At 41.1% G+C, this 16238-nt stretch overlaps 1 protein-coding gene across 1 annotated transcript in view; it reads right to left on the bottom strand.

The window, feature by feature from the left end:
- Positions 1-15455, bottom strand: part of LOC149253026 (uncharacterized) — a 52171-nt gene extending 36716 nt beyond the window's left edge. Inside the window, exons 1-4 of the mRNA XM_089454345.1 lie at positions 15127-15455; positions 14685-14925; positions 375-548; positions 167-260 (exon numbers count right to left, since the gene is read on the bottom strand). Of these exons, the coding sequence (XP_089310471.1) occupies positions 167-260; positions 375-548; positions 14685-14925; positions 15127-15455 (838 nt within the window). The remainder of the gene's footprint in view (positions 1-166; positions 261-374; positions 549-14684; positions 14926-15126) is intronic.
- Positions 15456-16238: the final 783 nt, after the last annotated feature.

The raw sequence follows: 16238 nt of genomic DNA, 5'->3' as shown, positions 1-16238 counted from the left end.
TTGCTGATAACTGATAGTGCACGCTGCTCCTTGATCTTGAGCATGTCTGATACCCCCTGATGAAGGGCGTGGAGGGTCTGAATAGGAAACACGACTAAGTTGACACCCACATGTTTTATCTATCCAAGATGGGTGTTTGATTCATTTGCTTCTGCGCATGGTGAACCGTCTGGTAAAGGAATAAATTTGAGGTCCAGAGTTCTATCTGTGTCTAGCACCGACGTGCTTGCTTGCTGCAGGCTCACTTGAATCCCGCTCACCTAAAGTCGACCTATTTGAATATGCAATTCATGCAGATCCTTCTGCACACTCCCTAGCGTTTGCATGTACTGCTGGTCGAATTGTGTCCACAACTTCATCATTGTGTCGCAGACCTTGTCTCCAATCTCATCCAACTCCCCCTCAGTGAGGACCATTGGATTCATGTGTGCATGCTTGTCTGATTTCGGCTTCTTCTTGGGTCCATAAGTCATCTCCTTTTTCTGCTTCTTCAATTTAAACGGAGTGCTTTGCTCCTCACCACCACCTCCTTTCTCCTCAGACCCTTCCTTGTTTGTAGTATGTTGAGAAGTAGACTCCTTAAATTCCAGTGTGGCCTCATTTACGGTGCACTCCTTGTCAGTAGCTGCCTTAGCAACAACTTCCTTCTTTTCCTATGCTGCTTTTTCTTGGGTTGTGGCGTGCTTAACCTCTTTCTTTTTCTGTGCTGCTTTCTCTCGAGCAGTAGCCTGCACAACTTCCTTTTTCTTCTGTGTTACTATGTCCCGTGCAGAGGAACTTTCTGCGGTCGTGTTGGTTCCTGTGCTGAGATCTGATGGTTGCCGCTAGTCACTTGGCCATTTTCCCATGACTTCCTGTACATCTGTGTCAGTGACTAGGTATGGAAACTTGTACCATACTTTCTTAGGATCTCGCCTTGCGCGGATGGATACGTTATGAAAATCTGCTTTAAACTCCGCGTAGGCCTCCAATTTCCCAAATAATGTTGGTGACAACCTTGGCCTCTAGCTGATCATGGTGCGAAGGTCCATCTCGACCAGCACCCAAAATACTTTTGTCTCCATGACCCTCTCTGGGTCCTTCGTTTCCCATAACGAAGCGAACTTCGTGGCCTCCAGTAAATCATCGTCTTGTGGAGGGAACTGGATGTCCTCTGGGAGCCTCCACACGATGAGGGAAATCAACAATAGCAGTCAGGCATAGTGGAATGCCTTGCCGTCATCCTATGCTTCACGACAATTCAACAGGAACTCTTTGCAAAGGTACTGCGCCCAGTTATATTGCACCCCCTTCGCGCATTATGTAGCCAAGGAAATGACTGGCGCTGACACCTCATCCACGCGAAACTTTCTCATAATCTTACAAGCCAAAATATGGCGACAAACTACACCACCCTATCGGTGATGGAATAGATAGGGTATCTGCGTGACTTCTTCACTAAGCCATACTCGCACTTCATTTTTTTCGCGATTTGTTTTTCTTTACTCTTGTCTCCAAACTCCTCAGCTGGATCCACCCCTTGGTAGGGAAACCTTGTGATACAATGGATCAACATTTCTGTGATGGGGATGGGCTCTTTGAGCCAGAGACACCCATAATGCACCATCGTAAGCAATTGGCGTACACACACCGTGTTGATAGTGGTTCAGCTAAAGTTTTGTACTCATAACATATTCAGAAACCAAACTTTTTCAACCCCCGTGACCCATTTCATAGTCTCTAGTTGCGTGACTCCGGTCTCCTCATAATATATCTTTGCCAAATATTTGTTTGTCTCCAAGTGTGGGAATTTCTCGTGGTCAACTAGATCCCAATCCTCCATTTTGAGTGCGGGAATGCACCCTAACAACGCACCTTCAAATGGCACTTTCTCCGGTAATAGTGGTGTAGAGACCATAAACTTGCCAAAATTGAGATCTTTTTGTACCTTCGCTTTACCCTTTCAAGGGGGGGTATATTTCGAGAGCCTAGTAATAGGCTCGCCCTCCTCAACATCCAATTCTTGAACCCCATCATTAAGCTCCTTTACGTCAAGATCCAAGGCTATTTTGACTTGTCCATATTCCCTTTTTGCGAAGCCTCTGTAGGGTTCTTCCTCGGTGACTGTCGCATCGGGACAGCCTGTGGTTTCTTATGTTTCTCCTTAGCAGCGGTTGGTTTAGACCTAGGTGACCTCGGCGCCATAGGCACATATGGTGTAGCTTCCATTCCCAACACAATGTTAGGGACTGTGATGTCAGAGACAATGGCTTCAGAGAGAGCGGCTTCAGAGACAGTGACTTTTGTGGGATTAACCATTTTCTCAAGGAAGAGCTTACAACTCCACTCAGGCAAGTTTGTGAACTCCGACTGCGACATAAGTTCCTCCAAATTGTTCTTAGACATACAGGGAGGGCAACAAATTTTCTGAAAGAAAAGTGTTCGACTGTAGGCCAACATGCCAGATTTATAGGGACTTTCAAATTCAAATATGACCGTTCCCTCTAATTCATGCTCTTAAATGCATCTTTGGTGGTAGATTGCCAAAGATTTGCGCCATAAATGCAGCCTACCCACTCCTCCTAACGATATTTTCACCATCCAATCAGCTATAGTGCATCCAATGGCTATTTTTAGACTCATCTACGCGACACCATCCTCCAGGGCGTAGCTCCTCCTGCCACACTTCTAGCTCCCCTCGTGTAATCCCATTACTTCGTTTTCTCAATCTTTGGGCAGTGTAGTTTATAGTCCCATACTTCCTTGCAGCTGCCTAGAGTACTAAGACTGTCCTGCTATCATGTAGTCATTGCGTAGGGGCAGGATCCCCTTGATATAACTTCAGATGACTTCCATTGAATTTTCTCGGAAAGAATTCCCCATTCAGCTTCGCGAGCTAAACTGCGCCACCATCTGTAATTTCTTTGACTACATAGGGTATCAACAAATGCATTTGAAACTGACCAGGGGACTATATGAACTTGCTATCATAAATTAAGACCAAATCATTCACCTTGAAGGTGTGCTTCTTAATATGTCGATCATGTCAGGCCTTCTCGCACTCCTTCTGCTCCTGCTAGTGAAATCTTGCTAGAAATCAGCCTTCTTCTAATTCCATCAATTGTGCGACGCGTTCCTCCATAGTTTAACAATCTGCCATATCACTTAATGTTGCAATTCGCAAGCTCCACACAATATACTCCATAGGCATCACAACCTCTATCCCATAGACTAGTTTGAACGAGGTTTGTTTAGTCAACTTTTTACACGTCATCCTATATGCCCATAGGACTGCTGGTATGCACACATCCCAATCGTTTCTGCATGCATTGCAAACCTTCGTCAATGCGTTCTCCAAGATTTTATTGAATGCTTCAACATACCACTTGCTTGAGGATGATAGGGTGTACTCTTCTAATGATAAACTTGAAATTCTTCAAGCATTACAACAATAGTTTCATTCAGAAAGTGTGTATCCATATTACTCATCAGTATCTTAGGACACCCAAAACTTGTCAAGACATACTCAAATGGGAAATTTGCGGCTGTAGTGACACTACAATCCTTCACCAATTGTTCTTGCCCACCTCGTCAAGTATTTAGTCACACTAATAATATACCGCGCGACAGTCTTCTTCCTTGGGGACTGTATTGGACCCACAAAGTCAATCGCCCATTTGTCAAACACCTATAATGAAATCTGAGGATTCAAGGGAAATTCATCCCTTCGTGATGGATTTCCCGTCCTCTGACATGCATCACATGCCTTGTAATATGCCTTAGAATCCTTATGTAGCATTGGCCACCATAATCCTGTGCGCAGTCGCTCTACCTGCATAGTGTCCTCCCACCACTCCTCCATGTGCTTTAGTGAGGATACTAAATCGTTCAAACTCTGGAACATATCGGCCCAGTATTTCATCAAGAACCATCTTATACAAGTGTCACGCAATCACAGAAAAGTAGGAAGCGCGGACCACTAATTCCTTCTTCTGCTGGGTAGAATATCCTTCTATGGTTGTGCCAGTAGTTAGAAACTGAATTATATCAGCAAAGTGATCATCTGCGAATTGTACAACAAAGATATATGCATCCGGAAACCCTTCTTCCAAACTAGTTAGTTCTTCAGATGTCTCAATCTGGGATAAATGATCTGGTCCCACATTCAACCATCCAGGCTTTACAATCACTTCAAAATCATATTCTTGAAACATCAATAACCATCTACAGATCTTCCCCCCAACACAGGCTTGTTGACCAGGTACTTGAGAGTGGAGTGATCTGTATACATTTTGAAATGTGCACCCAACAGGTAATGTCGAAACTTATGTAGCGTGTAGACCATCACCAATCCTTTGCGCTTTGTAGTTGAATAATTCTTCTTAGCCTTTGACAGTTTCTGGCTCGCGAAGGCTATAGGGTGATCTATCTTGCCTTCGCCTGGCTGGGTCAATACCACACCCAACGCGATACAAGAGGCATCCATGTGAACAAGAAATTCTTTATTCCAGTCTGGAAATACCAAAATGGGTGTAGTCACCATATTTTCCTTTAACACATCCAGACTGCGCTAACACTCTTCATCCCATCAGAAGGTCACGTCCTTCTTCAATAATTTCTCCATCGACATGGTTATCTATGCATAAGCTTTGATGAACTTTCTATAGTAACTAGTTTGCCCCAACATTGTGCGCAACTGCTTTACATTCTTCGGAGCTTCTAAATTGACAATCACTACTATCTTCGTAGGGTCTACCGTTAATCCTTGCTTGCAGACCATATGACCTAATAATATCCAATAAGGCACACAAAAGATACATTTCTTCAAATTTAGAGAAATTTGGTTGGTATCTGCGACAAGTATCCAACATGAGGCATAGACTTTCAACATGGCATTTTACCAACCCAAACACAGTCCAGTCATCAAAATACACTTCCAAGAATTTATGGATGAATTCTTTCAATGTTGCAATTACAACTCTTGAAAACATTGCTGGCGCATTCTTCAGTCTGAATGGCATCACTATGCATTGGAAGCATCCCTACTCCATTGTGAAGGTCATCTTGCTGTGGTCCTCCAACGTGATCTTAATCTGATGATACCCTGAGAACCCATCATTGAACGAATAAGCTTCCTACCCTCCAACATTCTCCAAAAATTCGTCCACAAATGGTGTTGGAAATGGGTCATGAACGCATGCATCATGGAGCTTCCTCAGGTCTACGCATATTCTAATTTCACTGATCCATTATTGAAAAAGGTATTATAGGCTATGTGTGAATTCTCTTATGTTACTTAGTAAAACAGATAGAAAAGATTGCAAATAACATAAACACATTTAAACACATCAACACAGCCAAATTTAATAAAGGAGTTCACCAGACTTTCTGGCTATGTCTCCTGGTCCTTTCACTTCTAGTGCTGACCTCTTTATTTTGTCTTCAATATGTTGTTACAGGCATGAGCTCAAAAACAGAGTCTCAGATGAGAAAATGGACATCACCACCGCGTCCAGCTTGAAATTTCGAGTCAAACGAGTATAAACTCGACCATATTTGGACACAGTGACTTCGAGATCCCCTAGAAAGTAAAAAACCACCATACACCCTCAAAAACTGCCTTTCCACTGCACAAAACCACCTCTGCCTGCAAAAACCGCTTTGGAAAGCACACTGGTGGTGTTGCGGGTTTGGCACCTGCATAACAATATATAAAATTTGGGCGGATGGAATACCAAGCTCCACCGCTTGGTATGTTGGCTAGCGGACTTGTGTTAAAGTGCTATTTATATAAGTGTTTTGGAAGATCGGCAGTTCGAAACCTCCGCCCGACCCTTCCGCCACATATCCCTTTGACTATTGCGTAATATATATATATATATATATATGATATATCTATATATATCATGGTTGGTTTCACTCCGCGGTGAATGTGGGATTTGATACATTGTATTGACATATGTTATATGTGTTGTGGTGCATGGTTTCGGTTATGGTGAGTCCGACAGTTACAACATACATTAAATGCTAAGGGACCGACGGTCGTGGGGTTGACCTCGACCATCCGACCCTTTTCTGGCAGTCAACACCCGAAACAATAAATACAATATCATCCCTTCAGTTACCAAGATCCAAACTGTAGCCTGATCTATGCACGAAATCCAGTGAAGTCTCAGCCTTTCTGGGAGGTTAGGGGTTCAATCCTCCCTGACCCCCAAAATTTTGGGATTGCATGCCAATATTGGGTAAATCCCGGCTGCCACGTGTCAGCCCCAGATTAGCCTGTTTCAACCAATCAAATCACGACACGTAATCAACCTTGATGACATCACCCTGGACATATGGTGCATTCCTAAGACGACACGTGTCCTACTGACATCACCCAGGGTTGATCGTTGATCGTTGACTGTTTGACTTTGACTTTGACTTTTCCTCTTTTTGCCCTAGTTTTCCTTGAAATTTTGACTGGCCTTAACTTCTTCATTTGAACTCAGATTTATGCGCTGTTCACACCGTTGGAATCGTCTCGATAAGCACTTCAACTTGATCGCACTTTCATCTGCATTTGAAGACTTTGATCTAGAGGCAAAACTGAATCCATTTTGGATCGCTCCTCCCCATTAGAAGCTTTTGGACCACCAAAAGTTGGTTTTAGCTATCGAGTATGTGAGGATAAATTTCCTTCACTTTTCCGATCTCTATCCATCGTGCTTTACTTGGATTTGTACCTTTGATTCCAACTCGAAGATACTCAACATTTCCCCGTCGCGAAGTTCTTATCCTCCTGTCAAGAACTGTGTCCTCCTGTAGCTCATTGAGATACTCGGGCAGAAGATCTTCAATGGAAGGTAGCTGACCTTGCTCTTCAGGATCTTAAATCAACGAAGGCTCATACAATCACAAGTTTTCAACATTTACAATGGAATAGATCTGCATATAAGCTAGTAGATCTAGGTGGAAAGCATTTTCACCAATTTTGTCAAGTATTTTGAAAGGACCATATCTAATTGGTTTCAAATTTTTACCTTCCCCTTGTAGTCTTTCTTTGTTGATGTACAATCAGAATTGATCACCAACTTGAAAACTATGCTCAACTCGATGCTTGTCATGCCGTGCCTTATACTTTGCTTCGCTTCTTTCCAGCTGTTCCTATACTGCCTGGTGAATTTCCTGGATTTGTTCAATAAACTTGGTCGCTTTGTCCACATCACTGTGTCCATTAATTGCTATGTCTTTACCAAAGAAAAAATCCAAGGGAGACTTTGGTATAAGACAAAAACAAGTCTCAAAAGGAGATCTCTGAGTAGAAGAATGTTTTGCATGGTTGTAAGCATGCTGCACATAACACAAATGCTCATCCCAAAGTTTGGGATGCTTGCTGCAATATTCTCGAAGCAACTGTATCACTGTCCTGTTGACCACTTCTGTCTGACCATTTGTTTGCGAATGAAATGCCGTGCTCTTCTTTAAATTTGTGTCCATTAACTCCCATAGACTTGACCAAAATTTCCCGACAAATCGAGAATCTCGATCGGATATAATAGAAGTGGGTAACCCAAAATGAACCCATACATTTTGAAAGAACAACTTTGCAGTTTGTTCAGCTGTGACCTGTTTATTACATGGTGTCAAAATACACATTTTACTGAACCTATCCACAACTACATACAAATAATCATGACTCTTTCTGGACTTTGACAATCCCCCAACAAAATCCATGGAAACACTTTCCCAAGGACGAGAAGGAATTGGTAATGGAGTATACAAGCCTAATTTTCTATTACTTGGCTTGCTTGTAGCACACATAGTACATCCTTTAATATATCTAGAAATTGTCTCATTCATTCGTGGCCAATAGCAGAATCTTTGTAATTGTGCAACTGTTTTACTTACACCAAAATGACCTGATATGAGAGAAGTATGTGCTTCTTGAATTATATTAACTCTTTCAGTTTGTGGAATGCATAACTTTCCCAAATGATATAAGAGTTTGTCCTTTATGTAATAATCCAATTCTTCTACCTGCTTGCCATGATTTAAAGTTGCATATACATCCTTAAAATCTATGTCTTGAGCATATTGTTCAATGTAACTTTCATGAATTACTGAATTATGCTTAAGTATTGTGGATGCATTTATAATTGGTCTTGATAACATGTCTGCAACCTTATTATGTATGCCCTTCTTATATCTGATAATAAGATGAAATTGCTGTAGGAAACCCATCCCCCGGTAATGACATGATTGTTGCAATTTAGTTTTCTAGTGTAAATATTGAAGTGGTTGATGATTTGTCTGTATGATTGTTTCTTTACCCATTATGTATTGTTTCCACTTTTTAACACTCTGAACTAATGCATATAATTCTTTATCATATGTAGGATAGTTAACTACTGCTGATGTGAATGTCTCAGAATGAAAGCATATAGGCTTTCCGTGCTGCATCAACACTGCCCCCATGGCATATTCACTTGCATCTGTCTCGATCTCAAATGGATGTTGAAGATCTGGTAGTGATAGTACTGGCGCTGTACTGATCCTTTCTTTTAATGTGTCGAAGGCTTTTTGCTGTTTGCCTGATCCAAATGGATCCAAGAATGCCTCTAAGTCTTCATAAAACTATTAAAAATCATGCCAAAGCCAAAAATCCTTTAAAAGGATCGAAAATATCATAAAGGGGACACCCTTAGCTGGGCGGAAAACTATCAGGCAGCCCAAAACCCGTGAAATTGTGAAAAAAATAGAGTAATTGCAGGCGGAATAAGTGATTCACAGTAGCTGTCCGATCTGGCCAATCAACGGTCCAGATCGGATCGGGAAATCGCAATCGGCGAAGACTATTGGTGTGGATCGGCGCTTTATATATATAATTTGTGATGAGCGAATGGCAGAGTGAATCTGGACCGTCGATCAAGCGCGCAGATCGACGACCCATATCACATCACGGGATCACTGTCGGAGCATGCAGAGGAGCGCTTTATAATGGCCGAGGGTTGTTGTGATGAGTGATTGTGATATATCGCATCACCACATCGCATCAGAATTATACAGTAGAGCGGGGCTGATACCCATCAGGGTAGCGATATTACGGGCCTGATAATCCGATATGCTATTGCCGATCTATGAACGGACCCGATAGAGAAATGAAACATATTTAAGGACTTTTAAAGTCCAATATATGAATTTTTGGCGGATTTCTCCGTTTCAAATGCATTTCCCTGTGTTTTAACAGAGCGCGGCTATCTTAAGAATTTCAGAGACCCGGGCACTCTGGCATTATGGATAGGTGGCCACCTCCCCTCCATATGTTAAACAATGATTGAATAATGCTGGCAGAGGGATTCTAAGCATTCAGAGGCCGAGGAGACTGAGAGCCGAGGATGTGAAACGAATAGGCAGTGTAGTTGGCTTTAAAAGCCACAGACATAGAGCATAATGGGAGAGGGCAGTATTCAGGAAAATGCCAAGACAGAGTTGGGACAGAGAGCATTAGGGGAGTCTGTACTCATAGAGAACTTGAGAGGTTCAAGTAAACTCTTATTGCTATATTCTGTTGTGTGTGAGGCTCAAATTGAGCTCATTGTTGTAAACAAAACTTTGCTTGAAGACATAATAGAGAGGCCACCACTGAAGGCTAGACCAGGAGATGTAGCCCAGGAGTATTGGGTGAACTCCTTATTAAATTTGTTGTGTCATGTGTTATCTATTATGTTTTGTTACTGCTTCATTGTCTGTGCATTTCACAATCTTATCGATCCATTGCATATAATGACATAGACTAATCCATGCACATAAGTCTATAATACCTTATTAATTATCTTAGATCTCATTATCAGATCATTTCCTCCCCACTGAAACACCTGTTTCACACTTGTCAAAGCATGTAAAGGAGCTGCAATCAAAGAAAAGTTAGCAATAAACTTTCTCCAATATTGCGCTGCCCCTAAGAAACTTCTAACTTCTGTAGCAATATTGGGCTTAGGCCAATTTACAATGACTTCGACCTTAGAGGGATCTATCTTCAATTCACCACCCCCTACAATATAACCCAAATAATTTAAAGATGTTCTGCCAAATTCACATTTTGATAGTTTTACATAGATATTTTCTCTTTTCAAGACATCTAAAACCTGCTTTACATGTTCATCCCATGTTCTACTAAAAACAAGAATATCATCTAAATAGACTATTACAAAATCATCAATGAATGGTCTAAATACATCATTCATGACTCACATGAATGTAGCTGGAGCATTAGTTAAGCCAAAAGGCATAACCATCCATTCATAGAGTCCTTGCTTCGTTTTGAAAGCAGCCTTCCAAACATCCTTTTCTGCAACTCTAATCTGATGGTAGCCGCTTCGCAAGTCCAATTTAGAGAAGTAAACTACATCTTTTAACTGATATAGCAAATCATCAATATGAGGAAGAGGATAACAATTCTTTATTGTGATTTTATTTAATGCTCTAAATGAATGCACATCCTTCACGAACTGTATTTCTTTCGCACTAACACAATAGGTGATCCGCACGGTGATGTGCTTGGTTGAATAAATCCTTAATCGAGCAACTCCTGTACCTGCTTCCTTATTTCTGCATTCTCTAGAGCTGATAACCTATACATTCCAATGTTAGGTAGTGGAGCATCTTGCTGCAAATAAATCTCATGTTCTATCTCTCGCTTGGGTGGAAGCCCTATAGGTTCTTGAAACAGAATATTATAATCGGAAACAACTTTAACTAGTTTGCGAGAGATTTTTCTCATGTGATTTTCGCCGAAAAATCTCTCGCAAACTTGTTATGGATCACAGAAGCCTCAGCTCTACAACTTTAACTAGATCTGCTTTTTGTTTAGGATTACAACCTTGGAATGCATCAGATTTATCAATATCCTTTGCTTTTACAATCATAAGTAAAATTGTTTACTTGCATTTACAATTCTTTTCATCTGTCCTGAATTTATGAAAGAGAAGTTATCTTTGAGTTTATGAGCCCTTACAATATATTCAATTCCATCCTTAGTGAGTTGGTACTTATTTTCAGTTCGATAGTATATAACATTTCCATCGTACAAGTATGGACTTCCTAATACAATTCCACATATGTCCAATGGGACTATATCTAACTCAACCTCATCTACAAACTTTGACCCAATAGCAAAACGAAGTTTACATTGTTTCGTAACTTGTAGTTTAGTTTTATCACACACCCGACCTAATGGATATGGCTTTTTATGAGGTCTTGTTCCTAGACGCAACTTCTTTACAATTGCTTTAGAAATCAAATTAACTTGTGACCCACTATCAAATAAAGTATCAATTTTAGTATGCTTGGAAATGACTCTTATGTGAAATAGCTCATTTCTTTTCCTCTCATCATTACCATTATCAACAAAATGTGAAGAAGTACTTGTAGATGCTTTAGAATCTTTACCTTTTATACATGTAGCTATACCATTGTCTCGTCACCTAAATCTGATCCCAAGTCCTTTTGAATAGTAGCAACATTCTTTCGCTCTTTACCTCCAAACTTCTTAGGCTTTAATTCCGGATGCAAAGACCAACAATGTGCCTCATCATGTCCTTCCTTCTTACAATGAGTGCATTAAGGTTTATCTTTCTTCACATTGTTTGTTTTCTTCTCCTTCCACTTAAGTTTCTTCTTGCCTTTATTCTTGCTTTCAATAGGTTTGGATGATTTCCCAACATCTAGGGTTACATTTTTACCTCTAGCTTCTAGATGAGTTTCTTGAACAAATACATCATCTAAGCTAGTTGGATTAAACATAAGTATGGTATGCCTCAAATAAATATGAAGACCACCTATGTATTTCAACAATGTTTCTGGTGAGTCTAATGAAATGCCTAATGTTAAAGCTCTCTTATGGAATTCCTGAGTATAACTTTGAACACTTTAACCTTTTAATTGACGTAGTGTTTGCCAACTCATCACTACTTGTTGCATATAAGCCAATGGATGAAATTGATTTTTAATAGCAGAAATGAATTCATTCCAAGTTGAAATGATTTTACCATGCTTTTGGAGATCTGCTTGTGTCTTGCCTTCCCACCATACAAGTTCGGTTCCTCCAAGTCGAAGGTTAGCAAGATGGATCTTCTTTCTTTCTAAATCAGCTTTCTGCACCCTGCAATATACATCAATTTGCCTTATCCAAATATCAAGCTTTTCAGCATTAAGTTCTCCATCATAAATTGGCAAATCAAATTTTACATCTAATTTGATCAAAGAGGCTTTCTTTTTCTTCTTCTTAAAAGAACTAGTTTTATGAGAAGAAGACGATGATGATGACAATGATGGTGATGAGGGAGGAGATGGAGGAGGATTTTCTCCCTTTCCTTTATCTTCTTTATCTGGAGGAGTAAAAAGAAAAGGTTCCTCTGCTCCTTTGTCTGGTTTAGGTGATGAAGTGCCTTCACCTTTACCCTTTTTAAATCATGATACATCTCTTCCACCATGGCACGTATCATCATGAAACTATCCAAGAATTGGGATTCTGACCGAAGTGGAGTTTCAGATGCCATCCTTCTTTGTGAAAAGACCCTTCCAATTTCTGGATTTGCTTCAACTCCGTCACCTCGTTTGAGCCCCAACCTAGTAAGCATTCAAATCTCCACACAAACTTGTCAAACCTTAAAAACCTTGTTGTTCTGATACCACTTGATCCATTATTGAAAAAGTTATTATAGATTATGTGTGAATTCGCTTATGTTACTTAGTACAATGGATTGAAAAGATTGTGAATAACATAAACACATGAATAATTTGAAAACATATTTAAACACATCAACACAACCAAATTTAATAAAGGAGTTCACCAGACTTTCTAGCTACGTCTCCTGGTCCTTTTTCTTCCAGTGCTGACCTCTTTATTTTGTCTTCAATATGCTGTTACAGGCATGAGCTCAAAAACAGAGTCTCAAATGAGAAAATGGACATCACCACTGCGTCCAGCTCGAAATTTCGAGTCAAACGAGTATAAACTTGGCCATATTTGGTTACAGTGACTTCCAAACCCCATGGAAAGTCAAAAACCACCATACATCTGCAAAAAACGCCTTTCCACTGCACAAAACCACCTCTGCCTGCAAAAACTGCTTTGGAAAGCACGCTGTTGGTGTTGCGGGTTTGGCTAGTGGACTTGTGTTAAAGCACTGTTTATATAAGTGTTTTGGAAGGTCGGCGGTTTGAAACCTCTGCTCGACCCTTCCGCCACATATCCCTTTGACTGTTGCGTAATATATATATGATATATCTATATATATCATGGTTGGTTTAACTCCACGGTGAATGTGGGATTTGATACATTGTATTGACATATGTTATATGTGTTGTGGTGCATGGTTTTGGTTATGGTGAGTCTGGCGGTTACAACATACATTAAATGCTAAGGGATTGGTGGTCGTGGGGTTGACCCTAACCATTCGGCCCTTTTCCGGCGGTCAACACCCGAAACAATAAATACAATATCATCCCTTCAGTTACCAAGATCCAAAATGTAGCCCAATCGGTGCGCGGAATTTGGCGAAGTCTCAGTGTTTCTGGGAGGTTAGGGGTTCGATCATCCCTGACCCCCAAAATTTTGGGATTGCATGCCAATATTGGGCAAATCCGGGTTGCCATGTGTCAGCCCCGGATTGGCCCGTTTCAACCAATCAAATCACGACACGTCATCAACCTTGATGACATCACCCTGGACATATGGTGCATTCCCGGGATGACACGTGTCCTGCTGACATCACCCTGGGTTGACCGTTGACTGTTTGACTTTGAATTTGACTTTCCCTCTTTTTTCCCTAGTTTGCCTTGAAACTTTGACTGGCCTTAACTTCTTCATCCGAACTCGGATTTATGCGCCATTCACACCGTTGAGTTTGACAAACACTTCAACTTGATACCACTTTCATCTGCATTTGAAGACTTTGATCTGGAGGCAAAACTGAATCCATTTTGGATAATTCACCCTGCTGCTTCTTCTCCTGAGCTACCATAGGGCTCACCCAATCAGATTCTTCTACTAGCTCAATAATTCCTGCTTCCAGCATTTTGTCTAGCTCTTTGTGCACCTTTTCCTTATACTTGGGATTCAACTAGTAAGGTCTCTATTTCACGGGCTTCGCATCGGGCTTTAAAATGATCTTCATTACTCCCAGATCCCCTACTATTCCCTTCAGGTTTGAGAACTTGGTATGAAACAAGTCCTGGTATTCACACATCAGCTCCTCAACTTTATCAATTGTATCTTCATCCCAGTAATCTCCTATGTTTGCAAACTTAGGTTGTGTTTCAGATCCAATGTTTACTTGCTTGGTCTTCAAAGGTTTTGATATATCAGGGTTCTCTGCTTTAGGTCCTTCAATCTCACGTTATCCTTCAGTCTCTGGAATATTGATTTTTCGCGGATCATCTTCTTCTTCTTCTACAGTCACATTGTAGCATTCCAGCGCATGGCGCAGTTGGGTACTCCAGTCTGGTTGAACCCATTCTACCAGCTCTTCAGGTGTTCTAAAGATAGCGACCTTAATTTCCTGGAGCGCTTCATCAATGCACTCGAATCCATCCTCAAAGCTGAAAGTTAATAAGAAGCTCTCCCTCAAGATGTCCCATTCGACCGTCCCATGGCATAGCTCTGTTTCCAAATACCAATTCATTGGGATAGTATCGAGGGTATGACAGAAGATATGTACCCATTCTGGCTGTGGCTCTTCTCCCCAAGCTTTAATCCACCGTGCCAAATGATCACACGTATCATCCTTTCCACTATATTTCTTAATCATCCAGGTATTAGCATATCCAAACCTCAACTTCATCATCCACTTGTATTCCCTCCAGTTAGTGAAGCTTTCCTTATGCGTACCCCACCAACGGGCAAGCGTAGTGCGTAGTGCCAATTCAAGTGCCTGGAATCGATGTTCCTCAGGAACCTCCCTTTCAAACTCATCCAAAAAGAGATTAACATCATTCAAACCATCATAATGCGAGATATTTCTTACCTCCGTAGATACGCATCGCAACAATTTTGTCATCATATTGCAACGTAGCATAGAGACTTCATGTAACCAATTCTTCTAGTGTTCGACCTCTTCATCTAAGTCTGAGGTACAGGAGTTGTCCCTATCCCATGCGAACCGCCCATCTTCAGTGGGATTGATCCAATCTTCATCGTGCATAGTTATCTTGTATATCTGATCTAGATCATCATCTTCCACATAATCGCGGACCAATTCAGTGTAGCATGCTCCTTCAGCAGGGTCCAGTGGCACAATAACCTTGAGCACCTTCTTCTCAAATGTCATCCTTTTCTTCTTAAGATTAATCACCACATCCATGTTGAATGCCCAATCAATTCCTAGTAGCGCAGGGTAAGGATTACTGTCATTCGGTATTCCAACTACCTCAAAGTCAGCTAATGCACTCGCTCCTTCAGTGTCCACTATTACCTTGTATAGGTGCCCCATAGGAATGATCTTTTGTTGATTGTACATGCGTAGCTGTATAGGAGACCATTGTAGCACAGGTCTTCCCATCCTTTCCCATGTCTTCTTAGGCAGTACATTCGCATTAGAACCCAAATCCAGGATGACTTGGTCCATTCCATACTCCCTGATCTGCAAGGTTAACCTCATCTTGCGCCCGATCTGCTTCTTGTGTTTACTTAGTTTCCTCACAATGCGCTGTTATGAAGGAATCTTATTTTTTCTCGTACAATTTTCAATGAGCTCCTAGAGCCCTTCTACCACCTACTGATCCCTTAACAACTTCATACAAGTTTTGAGAAAAGTGGCTAACAGCGAAGGATCCGCATCTTGCACTTCACTATTCCCAGCTGATTTCTCTTAACTCTTGGACGTAGAAGCTTCAGCAAAATTCTTCTTTGCCTCCATAAAAGTTTATTTAGCTTGGTTTAGGTCAAACCCAACTTCCTTTTCAGTAGCCTTGCGCACCCATCTTTCAGTTTCTGGTCGATTTCCCTTATCTTCTCTTGTAGCCATACCACTGCGCGTTATAATATTGATGCTATGATCCTCTTCGCGAGGCTCCACCCTCATCATTTGGATATTCTACATAGTTTGTTGTGTCTTTTTCTCCTGCATCTTGGCAATCAACACCGGACAGTGTTCTATCACATGATCGAACTGTTTGCAATATTGACAAGATGGATGCATTGGGTTCTGATAGATGCGTGCAAAATGTCCAACTTCATCACAGTTATAACGAATAAATTGTCCACAACCTCTACC

Source organism: Pinus tabuliformis, chromosome 7 (genome assembly GCF_031772625.1).
Source record: "Pinus tabuliformis cultivar Carrire ecotype Pingquan chromosome 7, CPIR1, whole genome shotgun sequence".
Lineage (NCBI taxonomy): Eukaryota > Viridiplantae > Streptophyta > Pinopsida > Pinales > Pinaceae > Pinus > Pinus tabuliformis.
The sequence above is the reverse complement of the archived record's forward strand: the minus strand, read 5'-3'. Positions and strand labels throughout refer to the sequence as shown.